General features: G+C 43.8%; 2 protein-coding genes across 3 annotated transcripts in view; one reads left to right on the top strand and one right to left on the bottom strand.

The window, feature by feature from the left end:
- The window catches only part of NEXMIF (neurite extension and migration factor), a 231,997-nt gene that overhangs the window by 71,154 nt on the left and 136,677 nt on the right, over positions 1-24,166 (bottom strand). The gene's annotated exons all lie outside the window — the stretch shown is intronic.
- Positions 1,959-2,945, top strand: LOC117882892. The gene has a single exon (XM_034781758.1). The coding sequence runs from the start codon at positions 1,959-1,961 to the stop codon at positions 2,766-2,768; it is 810 nt and encodes a 269-aa protein (XP_034637649.1). The 3' UTR covers positions 2,769-2,945.

The following is a 24,166-nucleotide window of genomic DNA, read 5'->3' as shown; positions in this document are numbered from 1 at the left end:
AGATGATCATAATGGTCCCTTCTGACCTTAAAGTCTATGAGTCTATTATAAAGGGTATTTTTACCAGCCATGCGGCCCCTGACATTAAAAGGAAACTACAGAAAAAGGAGGATTTAATGGGCATGTCCATGGCACAGATCCTGGAAACCGCAAATAGGGCTTATACCCTTAGAGAGGGAGAAAAAGAAAAGAGGCAAATTAAAATGATGGTAGCGGCAGTGCAGGCCAGCACTAAGGAAAGGCCACGGGAAGGTGGCAGGGGCCGGGGAGTAAGGGCCCGCAGGAAAGGCATCTGGGTCGCAATCAGTGTGCTATATGCCGGCAGGAGGGACACTGGAAAAATGACTGCCCCGAGAGGGAAAGCGCCCCTATGATGGCGGCGGAGGATCACGAATAGGGTGTCAGGGGAGACGGACCATCCTGCCCCCGGAACCCCGAGTAAAAATGCGGGTGGGAAATTCGGAAATAGACTTTTTGGTAGACTCTGGGGCGGCACGAACCGCCGTAAACCAACCCCTTCAGCTGCCTGTGGCGGAGTCCCTCACCGTGGTGGGTGCCACAGGGAAAGGAACCAAGTGTCCAGTGTATGCCCCAGAGGAATGCGCTGTGGGAAACAGAACTCTATCTCACAAACTGGTCTACCTCCCCGACTGTCCAATGCCTCTACTGGGACAGGACCTGCTTTGTCGCTTAGGCGCCACCCTGCATTTCACCCAAGATGAAGTAACTTTTACCTTACCCCCCGAGAATGCCTGTATAATGACCCTTGCAATAGAGCCCTCAGCCATGCAAGCCCCAGAGTGGAGCCAGTGGGAGGACCAGGTATATCCTCTGGTATGGGCGTCTGGGGCCCCAGGAAAGGCAGCCCATCAAACTCCTGTTAATGTTCAGCTCTTGCCAGGAAAAGGCCTGGTGCGAATCCGGCAGTATCCGATCAAAAGGGAAGCCAGAGAGGGACTGCAAGAGACTATAGACCGGTTCCTAAAGTACAGGGTACTTCGAGAATGCGAGTCAGCTTGGAACACTCCCATCTTGCCTATACAAAAGCCTAATGGCACATATTGGCTGGTCCAGGACCTGAGGGTGGTTAATGCGTGGGTTAAGACTCTGCACCCCCTTGTTCCAAACCCATATACGCTGTTGGCCTCTATAGGGGGGCAGTAAACCCATTTTTCGGTTCTGGATTTAAAAGACGCTTTCTTCATGATTCCGGTCGACACTCAATCTCAGGAGATTTTCTCCTTTGAGTGGGAGGACAAAAGAAGGGCTACAAAACAGCTTTGCTGGACAGTGTTGGCCCATGGATTTAAAAATTCCCTCACCCTTTTTGGCCAGGCCCTGGCCAGAGATTTGGAGGAGTGGGACAATGAGGACAAGGTCCTCCTCCTGCAATCCGTAGATGACTTGTTAATTGCCACTGTGGGTCTAACCCCTTGCCTTAAAGCCACTGTGAGCCTCCTGAACTTTGTTGGATTCCGAGGATACTGAGTAGCACTGAGTAAGGGTCAAATTGCCCTCCCAGAAGTACAATACTTAGGGTTTCACATAAGGCAGGGGAAGCGTCAGCTTTCAAATGAAAGTAAGGAAGCTATCTGCCAAGTTCCTATCCCAAGCAATCGTAAACGGCTTAGGGCGTTTCTGGGTATGGCGGGCTTTTGCAGAATATGGATCCCAGAGTTCGGACTGTGGGCTAAACCGTTGTACGAATGCGTTAAGAGAGTGGATCACAACTCCTTTCATTGGTCCTCAGAAGCCGACAAGGCATTTAAGGTTTTAAAAAGGAAACTGATGGAAGACCCAGCCCTGGGTCTGCCAGACCTCTCTAAGCCATTTCAACTGTACGTACATGAACGAAAAGGGGTTGCCCTGGGAGTGCTTACTCAGTTATTAGGCACCTGGAAATGTCCTGTGGCCTACTTTTCCAAACAACTGGATCAAATTGCCCAGAGGTGGCCGGCATGTTTACGGGCAGTCGCAGCAACTGCCCTAGTGCTTGGGGAGCTGAAAAACTGACACTGGGGGGAATTGTGCAAGTGTATAGTCCCCATATGGTCCAAGCCCTACTGGACACTAAGGGTGGTCTCTGGCTTACCCAGGCTCGGGTAGCCCAGTATCAGGCCAAACTTTTAGAAAATCCTGAAGTTACCCTACAGACCTGCCCCTCCCTCAACCCAGCCACCATGTTGCCAGAAACAGAGGAACAGGAACACGACTGTTTGGATATCACAGACGCCCAATACTCCAGCCACCCGGACTTAAAAGATCAACTGCTCCCAAATGCAGATTGTGAGTGGTATACCGATGGCAGTAGTACTGTTATAGACAGGCAAAGGAGGGTGGGTTATGCTGTCGTGACCCTCTACGATACTGTGGAAGCTGAGGGTTTGCCTGCCGGGACATCAGTCCAGCTGGCTGAATTGGTAGCCTTAACCCGTGCACTTGAACTGTCAAAAGGGAAAAGAGTTAACATTTTTACTGATTCCAGATATGCTTTGGGAGTGCTACACGCTCATGCAGGTCTGTGGAAGCAGAGAGGAATGCTGACAGCCCAAGGCTCTCCGGTCAAACATGGACCCAGATTCTCCGGCTCCTGGAAGCTGTACAACTCCCCTCAGCAGTGGCGGTGGTACACTGTAAGGCTCATCAAAGGGAAGATCAAGATGTGGTTAGGGGTAATGCCAGGGCGGAGAGGGAGGCCAAGCGAGCTGCTATCCTGGAACCACTGGAAGCTGAAGATGCTCATATGCATGCTCTCATCCCATCAGTAGGTGAGCTTGCAGCCCCTCAGTACTCCCATGATGAAAGAAAACTGGCCGACAAACTCGGTCTCCAGGAAAAGGAGGGATGGCTCCACTCCACGGAAGGAAAAATCCTCCTACCGAAGGACCTGATCCAGCCGGTGCTGTAGCAGTTGCATCAAACCACCCATGCTGGCAGGGAGGCTCTTACCCAGCTTATGAGTAAATATTTTCTAACCTCTGGACTTAGACTCATAGCATCCCAGGTACAGGCTGAATGTCTGCTCTGCCAAAAGAATAACCCTCGACCGGGAGTGTCAGTGCCACCAGCCACTCTGGAACCTACCCTAGGCCTGGGATTGGTTTGGCAAATAGATTTTACTGAGTTCTCCCGGACCCAAGAGTTCAGATACCTCCTCGTCTTGGTGGGATTGATTCAGCGGATGGCTCGAAGCCTTCCCATGCCATAACAACACTGCCAAAACGGTGGCCCTCAAATTTGTCAAGGAAATCATTCCCCGCTTTGGGCTCCCCCAGTGGATGGAATCTGACAATGGAACACACTTCACGTCACAAGTCGTTCAAAAGATATTGGATGCCCTACAGATCCCCTGGAAGCTCCACACGCTATGGTGACCGCAGGCCAGTGAGGTAGTGGAGCGTACAAATCAGACTCTTAAGCGACACCTCTCAAAGGTCTGTCAGGAGGCTTCTCTTCGATGGCCTGATGCTTTGCCCCTTGTTTTGCTCCACGTCCGCGCTCTCCCTAATGGCAAATTAGGGCTCAGTCCCTTCGAGATTATGTTTGGAAGGGCATGGCCTCTGAACGGTACACGGGTTCTGGCAGGGGAGTGGGAAATGGGGTGTGGTTTCTTATCTCAGTACATGTGCTCTCTGTCTGCTGTTCTTTCTTCTCTCCACAGGTACACCAAAGATTCACAGCCTCTTCTGCTGGATGCCCCGATCCACTCCTTGCAGCCAGGCGATTCCATACTCGTTCGGACCTGGAAAGACGAGCCTCTCCAAAAGCAGTGGAAGGGACCCCACACCATCCTGTTGGTTTCCCATACAGCAGCAAAGGTCGAAGGACACAAGAACTGGATTCATCACTCCCATCTGAAAGCAGTGCCCACTCCCGAACAGTGGACCGTCCAGCCTGCTGAAAAAGCTTCCAGCGACGATCTGGGACTTAAACTGTTATTTAAGCGACAATAAGGTTTGCTGGGAATGCCCTGTGCTCCCTTTGGACAGTCGCAGCGCACTCTCCACGAGAACTCTGAGCATTGGTTGTGTTTGTTTTCAGGTGGCCAGCCTAACCTATTGGCCTGGTCCCTTTTGTTTCTAATCTGTCTGCTGTTGGTAATTATTCTTTTATGGGCATTTGGGGAATTGTAATTACAGCATGGGTTCAGGTCCAGGGTCTGCCACCATGCTGCTTTGTGCCATGGGAGCATTCCTCTCGTTAACGCCTGTTTCCCCCCAAGCACATGCGGGATGGGAAGGAATCCCTAACAACTTGGAAACAAACACGTATGAGGCCCTGAAGGTTGCCTTTGCCCGGGAATTCAATCTCTCCAATTGTTGGATATGTTCCCAAATCCCTCACCATTCGGCAGGGCTACCCTGGAGAGCCATTCCCCAAAATTGGTCCGACACCTGTCAGCTCTGGCTGGCGTGGAACTCTTCTAAACTTGGGGACGAAGCGGTAAAACAAAACTGCACCTCAGAAGCCCCCTTTAGCCTGCTAGGAAATGACACCTGGAGGCCATTTAGTAATGCTACCACCATTCCACAAGCCATTAAATTAGCCTCATCCCCTGTGGGCCTGTTATGTTACCAAGAATCTAAGCAAAACAACACCGGCACTCTTCCCTGGTGGTTTGCCGGCAACAGTACCTGCCAATACTACCTGTCCCCTGATGCTAACACCAGTATGTCCCTGTATAACGCCACAGGTCACCATGTAGGCGACGTGCCCCAAACCTTTTCACAATACTCAGCAAGCCTAAGTAAAAGCGGCAACAATTCCATGTTAGGGAATGGCCGAATGTATTATATATGTGGCCACAGCGTCTATAAGACACTGCCCAACCGCTGGTATGGTAGCTATTAGCTAGGGTTTCTGGCCCCTCCCCTGCGAGTTCTTCCCCAGGCCCCAAGTAGCCGTCCCCGACGGCGCCAGTGTCTATATGCCACCACTGAACCTATTAGTGAAGGAGATCGACTTGGTATGATTCTCCTCCCGTCCTATGGCATGGGACGACTGGCCCAGCTCTATAAAAGGCTCTCTGTATTCCTTACCCAGTGTGCCAATGACACCCTGGCCATAGAAAAAGGCATAAGCTCCGAGCTGTACCAGCTTCGATTGCTGGCTCTGCAAAATCACCAGGCCCTGGATTATGTCCTGGCCTCCCAGGGCGGAGCACGTGCCCTTATCGGTAATGAATGCTGCACATACGTCCCAAATAACGCAGAGGACATTAACAAGCACATCCTGTCCTCTGAACAGGCCTTCAATCAGTGGAAGGCCCAGGAACAGGAATCCACTCTATTTGATACCCTCTGGAGCTGGCTCCCTAGCCTAGGGGGCTTGGCAGGTGGTCTTGTCCGCCTCCTGCTTACTGGTCTCGTACTTTGTTTCCTCACCCTAGCTCTCTTCTCATGCCTGAAATGTTGAATGGTTAAAGTATGTACCACCTCTAGAAGTCAAGACACTTCCTTTTTCCCTTTAATCAATGATCCTAAGACCATGGCCTTAAATCACATTTTGTCCTCAAATTATGAGAAAACTCAAGCCGGTGCCTTTTGAGTGTTCTCAAAGGAGGGAGTTGTTGGTGTCACTAGGCATCACGGGGGGGGGGGGGGGGGGGGGGGGGGTGGAAGACCACGAGAGTCGACGAAGCCCCCCCGCTCTAGGCCAAAGTAAACCAAAGCCCCTCCATGTTAAACTTTACTAACCTCAGAGGCCAGCAGCTGGAAAGCGGTAGTGATAAGGGGAACCTACATGCTTCTAGCTGAAGGACAAAATAACTTGCAGAAGGCAAAATAACTTGTAGTGAACAAGCTACACAGCCAAGGTCGTTTAATGTAACTGCTACGGGGCGGGGGGGGGAGGTAGGGAAGGAAGGGGGGGAGGAAGGAAAGGTTAAAAAGGGAAAAACTGCTTGTATCAGTGCACTTGATTTGAGACATGCTGGTCTCCTAGTGCCTATTCAGAGCTCTTGAATAAACTTTGTCTGCTTCTCCACCCTGGTGTGTTCATTGGTGCGAAGCACACCGGGCAACGAACCCCGCTGTTGCCCCCTTGGGCTCTCTGTGCCGGCAACATGCCAAATTGACCGCAGATCGCTCTCCGGTTGACCCTGGAACTCCACTCCAAATGAGAAGAGTAAGGTAAGTCGATGGGAGAGTGTCTCCCATCAACCCAAGCTACGTTGACTCGAGCTACATTATTCACGTAGTTGGAGTAGCATAACTTAGGTCGACTTACTGCGGTAGTATAGACTTATCCTCAGTCACTGTACTGTAGGAAAAAATATAACAGATCTCAAAAAGCTCAAACCCAATGCTGGTCTTGAATATATAGTTACTTTGATTTTAAAATGATAGTGATTGTATAGTAATAAAATAGAAATTGACAATTAAAAAATTAACTGAGGTGACAGAATTATATGACAATACTTGCTGAATGGTGCTTAATCAACACTAAATGCTTTACTGAGCAACTGGTATTATTTAATAGTGGCCATCTTATTAAAACAAGCTTTTGGGGACCTGCTTTAAAGTGGTTCTTTAATATTAAATATGTCCACTAATTATATTATTTTGAATTGAACTGTAATATTTTAGTTTTGATTAATTCAAAGACCATTTCATGGAAAAAATGGTTCCTAATCTTTCGTAACTGTTGCTCTTTGAGATGTGTTGCTCATGTCCATTTCATTTCTGTTTTTAATTAAATGTAAATTTGTATTTTTTAAAAATGTTACTCCTACACAAAATATACTAGCTTCTTTGCAAAATTCTTCATAATATAAAATTATTTTGCCTGTTAAATGTTGTACAAATAACTTTATTGTATTATTAGTACTAAAAAATGTTCAGTCAGCACTGCTGAAAAAATATAAACTAAATATGTCAGGGATACATCACTTTCTAGTCTTACTATTTTTTAAATGCCTTATTTCTCAGTAGATAAGTAAAAAATCTTTAGCACCTGACTCAGTGAGAGGCTCATTTACTCATGCAAATTTGAAACCAAGTGTCATAATACAATGAAATTATAAAAACATATCAAAAAGAAGTTAGCAAGTCACTAAATTTAGCTCCTAATGGAGTTCAATCTGCCTTACACTGCTTTATGTTAATGTGAATAGCTACAGCACTCTGTAAACATCAGAGTGCAGTTTAGAAATCATTATATGTGCATTGTATTTTGGAGAGAAGTCTTTCAGGTTTACAGGATCCTACATCTTGAATTAAGTGAGAGCTGAATTTTGATCCTAGCAGAGATTAGAAATATGCTTAGTAAAAATAAATTAAAATGCACTGTAATTATCTCACTATAAGTGCTCAGTTGTGCATATGCCATCATCCAGACATGATTTTAGTTAACCTCTTTGCAATTGCTGATACAAGTGCTGAACCCGGAATTATTACAGGCGAGATATTTTGCACTAGTATGGGTCTTCTAACTCAGTACAAAATATCAGGGACTGATCTTCTGAAGTGCTGAGCACCTCCTGCCTGGGGCTGAATGCCCTCAGCAGTCAATGAATGTTAAGAACACTCTGCACCTTACAAGCTCCAACTATAAATGTGACCACTAATGGCAGATGAAAAATTTGTACTCCCTGAATGAATTACAGCAACCCCAGTTTTAAGGCATGATCTAGATTCCTAGCTGTAATATTCTTCTCCACTTGCTAAAGCTTGTTCTACACTACCACTTTTGTCAGGAAGACTTGTCAGTCAGGAGTGTGGGAAAAAAAACACCACACCTCTGACCAACGTAAGTTTCACCTGCAAAAGTGCTTGTATGGACAGCACTACGTCAGCAGGAGAGGCTCTCCTGCCAACACAGCTAATGCCGCTCGTTGGGAGTGGTTTAATTATGCTGGAAGAAGAGCTCTCTCCTGCAGTCAAAGAGCGGCTACACGGGAGACCTTACAGCGGTGTCCCGTAGTGTAGACATAGCCTGAGAATCCTACAGCAGCACTGGCACTGCCTCTGGAAAAAAAAAAAAAAAAAAAAAAAGCAGCCCAACTATCTTCTAGGATAGGACAAGAGCAAAGGAGATAAAGGATCAGAGAAGACTGAAATTAAAATGGCCATGTGATATGGGCCACATGTAATTGCTCATTTAATATTTCTCACTGATATAGCATCAATATTATGCTATGCACTTCAGGAATACTAAAGGCAAAAGATCTCTTTCCTGCAGAGTTTTCCTGTAATTTAAGTAGACAGTTTATAGGAGTTTATGATTTAAGTTATCCCCCTGTCGGAGACCCAGGTTTGGTTCCTGGCCTCTAAGACCCCAGACTGATAAGAGCCCTGGAAGTTCTGCAGAGACAGCATGTCTTGACCACATACGACTTTTAAAGAGAAGAGAGAGACCCACTGTCTATATGTGTAGTCCTTCTTAGCTTGAAGGATGATGGCTGCAGCATTAAGTCTTGGCCACATAGGTGTCATGGGAAGGGGAAAAATGAAGCTCCTCAGTGCTCCTCCCAACCTCCCGGAGAAAGATGAAAATCAGGCAATGGGGTGGATAGAGGCGCGAGATCCATGAATATGTACTGAATTCCAGTGAGGACTAGGCCAATGATTCACTGCATAGTCCTTAGGTAAGTGTGTTAATCTTCCTGAACTTCTATCAATCTATAGGTAAAACCAGAGGCATCAATAAAAAAATATAACCTCGCTGTGATTTCTTCTCTGTGCTGGAAATATACATATCTTTATGTATATATAAATATACAGACTATCTGTATGACCTGAATGACTGTGGTAGATCTGTACTTTAACCATAATATCATCCATTTCTCCTAATGGATATGACAACAAGGTGTGGGGAAGGAGAGATGTTCTATATAAATATATAATTTTTTTTTTAATATATTTCACATACTATTTGGAGTGTGACATTGCACTACATTTCACTCTACAGTCTGAATTTTATTTTTATCCTGAGTTAGATTTGAATCAGGGTTTGCAAAAGACAAAACAACACACTGTAATCATCCAGTGTGCCAATTAAGCTAAAACATACCCTGAAAATTAAAATTAAATGCCAAAGCTATGAAAAGAAACAGACAGTTTTCTCAGGAAAGAAATTAAAGAGAACATGTTCTTGGCAGTCCAAAAATGTATCCAAAGCAGTTATATAACTTACTATCATCCCTCACATCTGCATACTATGTATCTTCATCAAATTCTGTATGTTTGTGCACATTTATAATCAAGAATTATTGAAGTTGATTCCATAAATTTCATTTAGTTGTTCACTGCTGCTATTTGTTTCCAAGGCAACAAATGCACTTTGCCCAAGCTGCTCAGTAAATCATGATTGTTCTGAATTTGGGGGTCCTTGCCCCTTGTGCTGTGGAATGGATGCACTTCTACTGGCAAATAACGTGCCAGCACTTAGGCTGCAATAATTAGCCACAGATTTGGTTGAATTTTTTTTTAAATGAAGCTATGCTATGAAAGAAAAATGCAAAAGCAAATACGGACTGTGGGCTGCCATGTATGGACAGCTACTCTTTGCTGACAGGAAAGAGACTCATGCAAAGCTTCCATCATACCTAATTTGCACCTAGGGTTGCTAGTGGTTGAGAAATCAGTTTTCAAATTCAGGAGTCAAGGCTAGTTCTGTCATTTTTGTCCTTTCCATCACAGAGGATGCAAAAGGATAAAATAAAACAGAAAACCAATGAAAAACATTTGAAATGACAAACATATACAACATAGCATCTACCTCATTATCGTTATTTGCTGTAATGCCCATCCCTCATTCCTTACTTCACCTTTCTTTGTCTGTTATCTTCATTTCTTATGGTTGGCTAATTAAACACCTAGTGCATGGTCCCAGTATTTTCAGCTCTCATTAAAGTCAAACAGGCACTCAGCACTTTGCAAGATTTTCATCTTCAGACAGCAAGATATTGGGAAGCAGGGTCTTTTATGTCTGAAAAACACCATGCAAATTGAAGATGCTTATAATAGAATGGCAGTGTCTTCTGTTGACCCACCCTGTTAGCAGGTGTTAGAACCCTACACGGACATGCTAATTTGGGCCTTATTTACATAGAAGTTTGCACCAAGTTCTTACTAATTTGCTATAGCAGGTGTAGCTCCTTAACTCCACCCTGGCTCTAGAGGTGGGAGTGGCTCTCTGAGCAGAGGGATTCAAGCTTCTGAGACAGAGAGGTCCTTTTGGGAAATTTAGGAACAGCCTATTTTAGGGCAGAAACAGAGCTCTATTTGGTGTTATTGTTATTTCAACGGCTAATCTAAAAGAACTCCAAGAGTGTGGGTGAGTTTGGGCACTAATCCTGATTATTGTTGTTCCATGATATATAGTAGCATAAAGACTGTGCCCATTAACAGTGTGATGTAAATATTAAAAATAATAAATAACTAGAATGCCATACACACACATCCCTTTTATACTGCAAACCCATGATACAAATCATGGATGATACATCCTGTTCTGGATATCATAGGTAAAACATATTTTAAATAAATGGTTGCAGAGAAAAGAAAAGCTCACAATTTCAGAAAGACAAGTGGGACAACATAAATCCAGAAACCAAATGCTGGGACTAAATGGAGTTAAAACATGTTTAATATTCCTGCAAACTTCTCAGGAGAAAAGCTTGCATGAAAAGCCATTAGCTCAGCATATTTGAAAACTAAAACAGCCTTGTACCAATGCCTACATATTATGGATATTGGACGTTTTAGAGAGGCAAAATACTTATTCTTGTCCACTTTGTAATAAGCAACATCTCAGTGACTGCAGAAATACTGTGTAACAGACAGTGGGGACTCACCCTTACCTAGCAAGGGTATTGATGCTGTTTGGCATAGTCTGCAACTACTAAAACTGAAATGTATCAATGCACCGTAGAGAACATAGGACCCCGATTTACTCTAGTGTAAATGGAGATCAGAATCTGTGGAGCTACTGAAGATTTACTCTGGTGGAAATGAGATCAGGCTCTATCACACTGTGTCTCATCACTTGCAAAAACTCTTTGCTGCCTAGTACAGTCCCTCTACCATGGATATTATTCCCAAAGTGATTAACAGAGACAATATTCCTGATGACAATAGCCACTTATTATTTTCAAATGCTGACAAGTCTTAAGCTTTCTGCTTTGATTATAAGTGTGATTCTACATTTAAATGATAGACACAAAGAATTTGCCATACCAGACTGGCTCAATGATCCATCAAGTCAAGCATGCAGCCTCTAGCAGTGTGGCTATGCCTTCTGAAGAAAGTAATATAATCCCTTTACTGCTCCTGGCCAACTGCACAGTGTGGGGAACTGTGAGGACACTTCTTTTCTGATCTCTGCAGCAATCAGCTACTGCCCTGAAGCATGTGAATTGATTGCTCTTATTAACAGTGTTATTATTGGCTATGAAATTATCCATCCCCTTCTTAAAACCACTGAGATCATCTGACTCTATTACACACTTTTAACATTGGATTCTAGCCTGTCACATGTCATGTTATTGATTATCCAGCAGCGATAAGGCTAGAAAATGATCAATAGAAATGGAAACAATATCATTTCAATTTAAGTAGCAGGAAAAAATAGCCTTTTCATTGTCATATTATCTCAAGAATAGAACTCACTTCTATGAAAGGGCGCAGAATCAAAATAACTAGAAATCTTCAAGTTGCGCTAGAAAACACTTGAGCCAGAAATTATTATTATTATTATTATTATTATTAGCATGTTTATTATGGTAGTGCCTATGGGCCAACCAGAAGGGGGGCCCCACTGTGCTAGGTGCTGTACAAACAGTATATTAGATGGCCCCTGTCCCAAAAATTCAACTACTGCAAAAAAAAACCCCAAAAAACAGAGATGTATTGGAGGATTGACTATGCACCTGAAACAGTTCTACTGATAGCATCACTATTAATAAATATAATGTAAATGGGAGTTACCTTGTGTTAACAGTCAGTAAGTATAACCAAACTCCTCTAATAGCAACAAATGAAATCCATTCTATAAAGTCATATTTTTGAACATGAAACAAAAATATCATTGCACTCTTCAGACACCAAAGTGACAAACTGTATTAAAGAATCCAATTAAAGGATCTCTTCAGCTTTTCAGTTGTACAGTCTAACCCCTTTATTCATGACTGCATTTCCTGATATTATATGAGCATGAAAAATAATATGTACCAATAGCACCTTCTTCATTTCATACCACAATAAATGAAAAGCAACTCAGAGGACCCACTCCATGTGCAAGACAAAACGTTCTCATTCAAGAGCAGCATTAGAAATGCATGCTCCAGCACTTGGACAAAGGTCGTACAATATTTTTATATTCAATGATTTTAGCTGCTCAGGAAATATTCTCTGGCCATTACTACAAAAGCAGGAGTTCTCTTCGAGCAGCTTATTAATAGCCATAGGTAACACTTGTCCGCTGGGGGGGGGGGGGGGCGCGGGAGGAGCATCCATTTTTACCAGCCTTTGCAAGTGCTACATTCTTTTCCACAGTCTTTCGCTTGCACTTTCAAAATTGGCCTCCATTCTTAGTCCAGGCATCTGGGGGAAGGGAGTTTTTGCAATCAGCTCTTACACACTCTGCGAGGAATGGCAGAAAAGTAAATTTCCCTTGCCAGCTGTTTAAAAGAGATTATCAAGGTTGAAGGGCCCAAAATTAAACCTATCTGGGCAAATTCTTTTTGGGTTACACACATGGTCCCTCATTATCTGCAATGAATTGGAATGCAAGCAACAGAGAGCGGGTTGTGTTTTAATATGCCCTCCTGGATGTAAAAACTAAATGTGCGCGTGCACGCGTGCACACACGCACAAAAATAAATATCTGCTGAGTGAAAAAAAAAAAACTACAATGCAGCCATGCATGTGCACGTCACACAAGCACCTGTAAATCACACTCCCCCATTGCCCTCCTGTTGGGTCCATTCTTAGGAAGCAACAGAGATTTGAAATGCTCTCCAAAGGCTCTATTTGTCAATGAAGGCTGTGTGAACTACCTGGGCTTCAGAGGTTACTCCCTGTTCACAGGAGGTACTTTGCCTTCAGAAACAACAACATAATGGCAATTTCAGCTTTCTGAGGTCACCTAACTTGCCCTCTGCCCAAAGTATTGGTGTCACCAAATCTGCCTCGCTCCAACCACACTAGTTTTGGAATTTCCCCCCTACCACAAAATAGCTATCAGAAGGGAAGGGAGGAGATTTCCCCTTTCAACTCAAATGCTTTTCCTAGTGATCAGTCCGAGCAGGAGGATTTTTCCCTAGTTGCCTCCAAAACTCAGACAACTCAACGCTGAGGCAAGGGGAGAGAAGAGAGAGAGGCAGACAGCCAAGCTCAGGACCTGTGCTCCTGGAGTGACTTCCCTGAAAAGCTGGAGTTGGTGATGAAGAACCAGGCTCAGCAATGAGTGCCGGCCCAGTTTGCTTTCATGAGCCCCCCAGCCTGTAAGCAACTCCCTGCTGCATGCAGGTGGCTTCTCTCATTATTTGTTGTACTTGGTTTTTTGCTTGGGCCAAACTCTCCACTGAGCAAGTCGGCCCATCTAACAGCCCAACATATACAACATCTCAGGGCCTATGCACCTCAGAAGAACACGTACAACTTAGGGTACGTCTTCACTTACCGGAGGGTCCGGGGGCAGGCAATCGATGTTCTGGGATCGATTTATCGCGTCTGGTTAAGACGTGATAAATCGATCCCGGAAGTGCTCGCCGTCGACGCCGGTACTCCAGCTCACTGAGAGGAGTATGCGGCATCGACGGGAAAGCCTTCCTGCCGCGTCTGGACCCGCGGTAAGTTCGGACTAAGGTACTTCGAATTCAGCTATGTTATTAACGTAGCTGAATTTGCATACCTTAGTCTGAAGTGGGGGCTTAGTGGGGACCAGGCCTAAGGCTGCCTGAAAAAAATTTCACTGGGCTGCAATTGCTGTAGCATATTGAACTGGAATCTCCACTGGCTCCATGGTGTGGCATATATTCAAATCATGCCAAAGTAAAACCATAGGCAGCAATGCCAGTGCGGGAGCTGGAACTTTAAGAGGGCTGCAGTCCTCATTTTGGAAAGTTTTTTTTTTTTTTTTTTTTTTTTTTTAAACAACACTCTAGTAATCAAGTGAACTGTAAAAGCATTTATTTTTGTTCTCTTTGTACAGGCCCTAGCACAATGGGGTCCTGGTCCATGCTTAGGGATCCAAGGTGCTGCGGTGATACAAATAATTATTTTAAGGGTAGGGCAATTTTCAGACTTGTTAATTACAGTTGGGTCCCTTTAAGGTAAGATATTCAAAGCTGTAAGTAAATATGGTTGTCTAGTACTGACCTTACTAGAATTCATTTGCACCATCCATCAAAGACACAAAACAAGTTATTCCAAAGAGACAGTTTATTATGCAGGAACATATGCAAGGCAAAATATTTTTCTTATTTAAAATTTGCAATGACCTTTATCCAACCTCCACAGAGATTCTACAAATGTGTAAAGGACAATGGCACAACAAGGAACTGGTGCACATATGGGCACTTGTGAATGGATTTCCTTGATATACAATTATTTTAACAAGCCCAAAAGTAGTAGTTGCAATGTCCTGGGATGTCAGCATAATCTGCTGTGGTTTTTAGTCTTTGAGAATAAAAGGCTTTTGTACATTTTTAAGCACGAGAAATCTTATAATGATGGCTACTTGCTGCATGCAATTTGTTTGTATACAGAACAGAAAATAGAGGAAGAATTAATTTCCTCAATGGAGTCAGGAGGAAAGCACAGGGCCTACATGTCAGAAATTCCTCTCTTCTAATCCTGGCTCTGCCACCAATTCACTATTCAGACTTATTACAAAGTAGCAGCCGTGTTAGTCTGTATCCGCAAAAAGAACAGGAGTACTTGTGGCACCTTCGAGACTAACAAATTTATTTCAGCATAAGCTTCCGTGGGCTACAGCCCACTTCTTCGGATGCATAGAGTGGACTAAGTTCTTTATTCAGACTTAGTTCACTTTTCCTGGTGTCAGGTTCTGCATAGGTAAAATGGGGGTAACAGTTCTCACCACCCCTGCAGGGTGTTTACAACAGCTAATAATAATTAACATTTGTAATGCACTTGGAAGAAGTGATAAGCAGCATCACCTAGCTATCCCAGGCATTTCGAATTCACTCCTCCCCTTGGCTTGTAGGCACCAGTTAATGTTAGAGACTGAAGGAAAGGTGCTGTACTAACTTGGAAGCCATTCAGGCTGTTTGTGGAAGGGAGGTATGCAGGATACAAGGCACAACAGGGAACACGGGGGAGGAATGTGGCTCCTATGGCCAGTAGGGGAAGTGAGACTGAGTATCTCACCAACCCAAAGTGTGAAAATCAAGGAGATGGGTAATTAAGTAATTCAGCACCCCATCTACACACTACTCATGTTTTCCACTGCAGCACTGTATGTATAAACATGGTTTCAGCCTCATCAATACATTTCCATCACCCCCATCTCTCATTATGTCCACACTCGTGCTAACATGGAGCTATAGTTCCAACCACAAGTAAAATAAACAAAGGAACACATACATGCACCGATTTGAACAGTGTAATTTCTACATAAAAATTCATACCAACTCTAGAGCAATTATAAGCATGGATCAGCTGTTCACACATGCTTCCCTAAGCATTACAGAAAACTGTCAGAGCTGCCGTGTGCAACCTGACATCACCCCTCACTTACCGTTCATGCATACACCAATACAAAACCACATACAGAACTACATGGAAAGGCAATTTATGAAAGCCACATTAACCCGATATTAATCATCAAAACACAGGAAACTAGGTTAGAGTTCAATGGTACCTGTAGGTGTCCAAGATGAGGGTGGAACCACCTGGATACCTGGTGGTGAAAAGTAGGTAGTTGAGGGTGAGAAGGAGAACTGATGAGTGCAGGGTAGATGTTTCCTCTTTTTATGGTCTGGGTTCATGCAACATGAAATCTAGCAACCTAAACTCAGTGTAAGCAAAGATTTTTGGGGGGAGGAGATTGTTAATAAATGTGATTTTTAATGAACAGCTGCCCCTTCCACTGAAGGAATCGTACACCCACTCTGGCGTGTATGGGAGCAATGGCCATGCTGAAGTATCCAGGGCTCTAAAAAGAAACCATGCAGACAATAAACAGAACTGATATACAAGTCATACAAATGCACGGAGCTGGGACTAAAACCCCTTGGTCCTTTAGCATCTTAAAACATAACCTCACTTGGGCAAAAGGAGAACGTCCCTGCTTTGTAGTAATTTCTCTCTCTTTTGTGGGCCTGCCTACTAGAGAGTAACAACACTCACTCACTCACATAAACAAAGCTAGGACATTACATTAGTATAACTGGAACCTCAGCATCATCCAATTTACTATATAGTCAAGCTGACTAGTTAGGACCTTTCACTGTTCACAAGCTCTGCAACAATTCCCTCAATATTTCAGGCATTTGTGATTCTGACTCTAGGTTTGGCCCTTCTGCTGAGAGTGTGTGTGTGCATGCCTGCCTATATGCAACTGGGTCTATCTATATTTGTCGAAGAATGAAGGAACTCATGCAGGGTTTTGGCAAGATGAAAGGGAAAATAATTAATTAAATAAGTTTTAAAAACCATCACAATTTTTTGATGTTATTCAGATTAGCACCCATCCCAAGATTACACTCAATCTAAAATGTGCTGCCTCTCTTCAGACATGGTTAGCTTTGCACATAAAGCCTTGAAGATGTCAAATTCCATGCCAACCTAATAAAATTAAAATAAGTAAATTCAATACGACTAAAATGATGCAGACCTTTGGAAAAGAACCTCTTCAATACCTTATTTTGTGCAAATTTCCCTCCATCTAATCCAACCTCATCATTCCCCGAGGCAAGTTGTAGCTAACTGAGGGCCTCTTATTTGGGAGTAGGGCTATGAATATCTCACTTCCTGGAGCATTTTCAGGTTCAAGCACTTACATTGCAAGCTCCTGGGAGCAGAGTCTGTGTAGAGCAAGTTCTCTAGTACATTGTGGCTATTGTGTGTCACCTCACAGGCAGAATCCAGACCAAGAGCTATGTATCCAGCCCAGAGAAACTTCCCCCAAAGCAAGAGTGATCCTCTGGTGGGAAACAAAAGAAACATTTCTATGGCAGGTTGATTAAAAAAGCCAATAAATAGGAGCTCTTTGAAGCTGTTCATATGTTTGGAATGTTAGAATAAGTTCCAGCAGAGATAGATTAATGAGATATCAATGGTGCATGATAAATGTAATTTATCACATGGCTCTGCAATTTATTACATTGCTATTGCCATTATATATAAGACAGTCACATACACACACAAACACACATATACCTCCTCCTAAGCATTTCTTTGGCCAGAATCCTAAGGCTTATAAGCCAGTGCTACAACAACAGTGAGAGCAACGGAAATAAGTCTCTTTATTAGCACTTCATTATGCTAATAATGTTATATTAATAAAATGTTCTATTACAATATCCCCACTACCTTTCTCCTTTCATTACATGCAGATTTTATGATGTTACACACAGGAAAAATACCCCTTTCTCTAACCTTTCTTCAATAGCTTGTTCTTTATTTCTATTCAACCAGGATCCCTGCTGAGTTCTAAACAGCAAGGAGTGGATATCTGACTGTTCTCCTGCAATCCAACTCTTCCTACAGAACTCCAGTTCTGTACTGATGCTATTTCTCATACCCAAACTTTGGTTTCTGAACAATCACATTCATGCGCCATGACTTGATGTAGCAATAGCATGACAAGGAAAAGATGCAGCATCATTGAAAAAAGCGTGCTGTTTGACTTATTCTTACTCTCAATCACCACCACTAGCATTTAGACCTAGTGTATTATCTATACTACCTACTATGTACCATTAGTTTCATATTGAGTTTTCTTTAGGAAAAATTTTTTGGGATGATAAACTTGCAGCTAAAGAGAAAAACTACAATTACACTTTTCAACCATGAAAAGTAAATCACATGGTGCTGAAATCCCAGCAGAAAACACAGATTAATTAAAATCTGCACTTTCTAAATCTGTTATTCAACTAAACACAGCTGTTAAAAAATGATGTCTTTGCTATAATTTTTATGTACATTCATACCACTGAAATACAGTGAGAAAAAATTAGGGGGATTTGGTTAGCTATTGAAATGGTATAAGAAAAGGAAGTGTATATCTATATATCTATATCTCTCTCTATATATATATATGTACTATTATGACATGGAACATTTTTTATGCCAAGCATAACAGGGTGGCAAATAAACTACTTTTGAGCAATAAAAAGTGTTACACAAAGGAACAGATTTTGAAATCGAAGCATTAGGATGTAAGGCAAAGTCCATGATGTGGAAGACATAATCCAGGAAGTGCAACTTTGCTGGTTCGGGTACATACACAGGATGAATGAAGAGGGCCTGCAAAGAGAGCATCATGGCAGGAGAGGGTGGTAGGAATGAGACCTCGAGGAAAGTTAAAGAGGTGATGAATGGATTGCATCAAAGAAGACAGTAAGTAGGTGGACCTTAGTGCTGCCTTAGACAGACAAAAATGGTGGATGCGTATGCAACGACCCAACCCCAGAGGGTGGGAGGAAGAGGACGAGAAGTCATAGTAGTAGTAACAGGGTGGCAGGCTCTTTTTGCGTGCACTCTGTTAGCAGGTTTTGGAACCCAGCATGGAGATGTTGATTGACTCCTGCTGAATCATTATGGCAGGTTCAGCTTGTTAAATCCACTAGGGATATAGGATGGCTCTCTGGGAAAGAGATCACTAGTGGCTAGGGCAGAGAGAACTCCACAGGGAAATCCTAGGAAGAGCCAAGAAAGTTGAGGTGGAGGTTTTCAATGGAAACTCAGATAACAAGAATGAAGAGAACTCCCAAGAAGGGGTTAAGTTTACACTAAATATAGTGGGACAGCTCCTCATCTGGTGTCAAATAACAGATTCATTGAAGTCAATGAAACCATGCTGGGTTACACCAGCTGAGGATCTAGCCCTCTGTCCACAGATTCTGTTTAAAGCAAGTTGGGAACTCCACCTACTTCCATCATGGGACCAATGTTACAATCTAGAGCAGTGTTTCCCAAACTTGGGACGCTGCTTGTGTAGGGAAAGCCCCTGGCGGGCTGGGCCGGTTTGTTTACCTGCCCCGTCCGCAGGTTCAGCCGATTGCAGCTCCCACTGGCTGCAGTTTGCTGCTCCAGGCCAATGGGGGCTGTGGGAAGCGACGCGGGCTGAGGGATGTGCTGGCCACCGCTTCCAGCAGCTCCCATTGGCCTGGAGCAGCGAACCACACCCGGTGGGAACCACGATCGGCCAAATCTGTGGACAGGGCAGGTAAACAAACCGGCCCGGCCCGCCAGGGGCTTTCCTTACACAAGCGGTGTCCCAAGTTTGGGAAACACTGGTCTAGAGCAAGGAATGCTGGGTCAAGGAGCATGTTTGCACAATGCATAAATAGTAATATTTATCCAGTCGTAACTCCAGTTCCTGCTGTTCCCAAGTAATGGCCACCTGTAAATTGGAGATAAGGCTTGCCTACTTCACAGGGGTGGTGAGGGAATTAATTCATTAACACATAAAATGCTTTGAAATCCTAATGCTAAATGTACTACAATGGCTCCCCAGGGGCTTGATCCAAAGTCCATTAAAGTCAATGGAAAGACTTTCATTGACTTCAGTGAGCTTTGGGTCAGGCTCTATTTGTGTAGAGAGTCACTTTATTAACCAGTGTCTAATGCAATCCCTTGGGGAAGCACATTGAGCCTGAACGATGGTATATGAAACAGACCTCAGTGCTTGCTGTGAAAACGCCCCAAAGCCCCTCTCTAACTACTCTCATCCTCTGACTCAATGGAAGGTTTTGCACACAGTATGCAAAACTGGCAGAGTACAGCTCCCAGTGACACATTGTCATGTGTGAAAAAAACATGACAGGCCTGAAACAAAAGCTCTCTTTTTTTTTTTTTTTTTTTAATCCCCAAGTCTACATCAACGATCAAAGTAGAGAGCTGCTTGCTCTGTCACTGAGGGAGGTGAAATTGCCATGATTTGAACACAACCTAAAATGCACTCTGCAATTCAACTCAGTCATTATAAACATACTTCACAGCTCTGACACAGCTGTTCCTCCCCTATGGAACAGAAAATAATATTCAAACCTCACTTCTTTTTAGAGAGGGAGAAAGCATGGAAGAGCCCATCCCTCCCCTGAATCTTTCAGAAATAATTTCAGCTTAATATATAATTAGTATTATATAATATAGCAATATATTAATATTAGCAATAATTCTTTGCCTTTATATTAGCATACAAAGCTCCTAATAATCTAGGCTCACTTCTCCTCAAAACCGCTCCATACCATGAGCATTGGATAGGAGCTCAAGTGTTAAGGCCCAACCTCGGTGTTATGATAATTGAGCGAGACTGCACTGACATGACAAGTTGTACATTTGTACCCACTCTCACTAGGGATGAATTTGGTCCATAGTGAAGGACTTGGACCCATGGCCTTATACTGTGGGAAAGCTGCCAAGTGAACCCCACTGTCAGATTGTAAATTCTAAATCACAGATTGCTCGTGTCTTTATGCAAAACTTTAAATGCAGATTTATGGTAGTCTTCTCATGCCCACTAATATAACATGTGGCCATAAATTAGAACATATGAAACTGGAGACAAGTTTGTAAATGTGTTTAGTATTTATGAGCTTTTAATCAGTAATAAGAACATCTGTTTTGAAATCAAAAACCCCATTTTAAGAAAAGCAAAATTTGGAAGAAAAACATGATGATACATTTTATGAAGTTTTTTCCATAAAAGCTCTCAAAAGGTTCACTTGACAAAATCCCTTTAAAAACTCAAAGTCCTAAGGAATCATAGGAACTTCCATTCTATCGTATGGCAATGTATAGTCAGCTCTGTGTAAAAGGTGTATAAGGTGGGGTGAGCTATTGTTTCAGAAACTGGATGGAACATGACAGAGCACTGCTTGACAACTTTTGTTGTTGCTGGCTTTTGAATTGAACACCTTGATCGCTACATAAGATTGCTGTTATCTAACCATCTACCTACCCACATTTAGCATACAACCCTTTTACAACTTCCTGAAAAAAGAGGACCTAAGGGAAGAAACACAATTAAAACCAAATGTGCACCATTAAAGAATAGAAGTTATATTATTGTCAGGATAAGCAATGTACCTCCTATAATCTCCTATTACAGGGTGAAGGTTTTAATAAAAAGAAATATGAAGTGCTCACATATTTATCTTTTCTCAGAGCCAGAGATGGTTTTATTAGTTTGATCTCTCATAAACCGGGGGGAAAAACACCATTAAAGCAGTACCCCACTGGTGAATGATACAACCGTGACATCTACTAAAAAAGATTTTATTGAAGAAAGACACCTAGGCTTTTCCACCTACTCCCCAAATACAATTTCTTCATAATTCCATCCTGAGCAATTCCCTTCAGCTGCCTCGTTTAAATCAGCAGCATTCCTAGTTTTCCTCTCCCTTTCAACTGCTCAAATAAAATAAATAAATAAATAAATAATAAATAACAATAATAAAAGAGGTGAAAGAACAGTTAGTCATTTTCCAGTAACTGTGGTTCTTGGAGATGTGTTGTGCACACAGATTCCACCTTGGTGTACATGCACCCCATGTACATGAGATCGGGTTCTTTAGAATAGCAGTGTCCATTGGAGCCAGGTGTACAGCCCAAGTATCCTCTCACTCCTCTTAGCCATAACAGGGAGGGCAGCCGCAACCTGCACTCAGTTCCTTCACTAGTCAGAATTCCACAGGAGCAGGACTCTAGCCAGCAGAGGAGGAGGGCAGGCTGTGGAATCTGAGTGGACAACATACCCAGTTACAATAGGGTAAATAACTACTTTCTTCTTTGAGTGACGGTCCACACAGATTCTACTCTTGGTGACTAACACATGCAGATGCCTCAGTGCTCGGAGGTGGGTGAGCAGAGGCCTACTTCAACAGCGAATGCAGGAGAGACCTACCAAAATTAGCATCTGATCTAGAAGCTTGCACTAGGGAATAATAAATGGGAAAGGTGTGGAATGAACTTTGCATTGCTGCTAGGCGTATCTCCAATGTGGTATGAATGCTACCTTATCCAGGTGGGTCTTTCTAAGGCAAAACATAACAAGTCTGATTCCTGATCCAGGCTGAGATGGATCTCTGGTATGATAAGGATTACCCCTTTCAGCACAGGTCACAAAGAGTCTAGGTGCACATCTGAATGGCTTAGTTCTATGCAAATAAAATGACAATGGTCTCATGGCATCCAAGAAGTGCAATCTCATTTCACGGGGGGTGCAATGTGGTTTAGGGAAGAAATATGGGAGTGAGTAGACTGATTGACGTGTAAGCTGAAAACCAATGCATTGGCCAGATAGAAAATCTCTTCTATTTGGCTTTGTATGACAGTCTGGTTGAAGGTTTCCCGCCTTGGAGCATGAAGTCATGAACCAAAGCAGAATAGCTTTTTTCAGTAAGCAGCAGCCACCTTCCAGATTGTTAGGTGCAGTGATGTCGGATCCAAGTGAAGGATCCAGCCATTGTTCTGTGAGATCAGATCCAGTAGGACCAGTAAGGTGATGGGTTGCCATGCTGACAGATTCACAAGGCCAGAGTATCAAAACTGCATGGCCCATGCTGGGGCTATCATGATAACCTGACACATGTTGCCTCCGTTTCCTCAAGACCTTAAGCATCATGGGTATCAGTGGAAAAGTGTACAGCAGTCCAGAATCCCACTGGATGAGAAAGACATCTGAGAAGAAGCCCAAACTCACGCCTCCCCTAGAACCCAACCTTGGGCACTGGCTGTAGTGGCATATTACAAACAGGTCCACCTGTGGGAATCCCCATCTGCAAAAGATATTTAGAAGGACTGACGTCTTGAGGAATCACTAACAGTTCTTGGGTACGTTTCTGCGGAGGTGGTCTGCCAGTGTGTTCTGGAGGCTGGAGAGGTGTAGAACTACTGATGTAACATGACAATGAATGCACCTATCACGGATATGTGAGGCTTCCTGGCAAAAGTGAGAGGATCTGGCTCCCCCTCACCTGTTGATGCAGCGCATTGTGAGTTGACCCATATAAGGTTGCAGAAACATGTGTGACTTCTCCTGTATAACCACCAGTAGTATAGCCCAGTCACTCTTAAACTAGGGCCACCGCTTGTTCAGAGAAAATCCCTGGCAGGCCGGGCTGGTTTGTTTACCGGCCGCGTCCACAGGTTCGGCCGATCGTGGCTCCAGGCCAATGGGGGCTGCGGGAAGAGCGGCCAGCACGTCCCTTGGCGCACGCTGCTTCCTGCAGCCCCCATTGGCCTGGATGCCCCTATCGTATGGCAATGTATAGTCAGCTATATGTAAAAGGAGTATAAGGTGGGGTGAGCTATTGTTTCAGAAACTGGATGGAACATGACAGAGCACTTGGCGAGAAGGATCTAGCTCTGGAGACTGAATGAAGCCACCTTTCTATCAGAGGGGTTCACGCCCCAGGGAATCCGTAGGGCCGTGGTCGGTATGGATAGTGAGAGGGCGCATCAGTGGGATGCTCTCTACATGTCCCTGATGATCTTCTGGTGCCCCTCAGGGATTCTTCCCAGGCCTCTGTGCCAGACTCCCACTGTGCCGCCCATGGAGGACCAGGGTGACCTCTAGTCTGGTACCACTCCCACTAAAAGGTCTCTTAGATGGTACCACCATAGAGAGTGTGTGAGCTGCTGAAACAGAAGACTCCAGTGGTACTGAGGAAAGGGGTCTCTGTATGGGATCGCTCAATGCAGTGATTCCCAGTGCCAGTGTGGATGCTGCCAAGATGCTCAGTACTGGCACAGTTGATGCTAGTGTCTTCCTATCCATACTAAGGGCAGCACGGTCCTTGGAATAGGAAGAGACCATCAGCACCAACTTTGATTTCAGTGCTTGGGCATCAGTACAGGACTTCACGTTAAGGCTTCTGGAGGAATGACCCATATGAGAGGCTCCCTGTCCCTTTGTTTTGAGAAGGGAATCAGTGCCAGCCCGAGTCCAAAGAATGGGGTTCCATACAGTTCCTTTCTGAATGCATCACCAGTGCAGCTGATGAGGAAGGCTTAAGTAAAATGGC

This window comes from Trachemys scripta, chromosome 9 (assembly GCF_013100865.1).
Source record: "Trachemys scripta elegans isolate TJP31775 chromosome 9, CAS_Tse_1.0, whole genome shotgun sequence".
Lineage (NCBI taxonomy): Eukaryota > Metazoa > Chordata > Testudines > Emydidae > Trachemys > Trachemys scripta.
Note: the sequence above shows the minus strand (reverse complement) of the source record. Positions and strands in the feature narration are given on the sequence as shown.

What these genes read in the sequence shown, in the direction of transcription:
- LOC117882892 (XM_034781758.1), top strand. Translation starts at nt 1,959, where the DNA reads ATGTTTACGGGCAGTCGCAGCAACTGCCCTAGTGCTTGGGGAGCTGAA.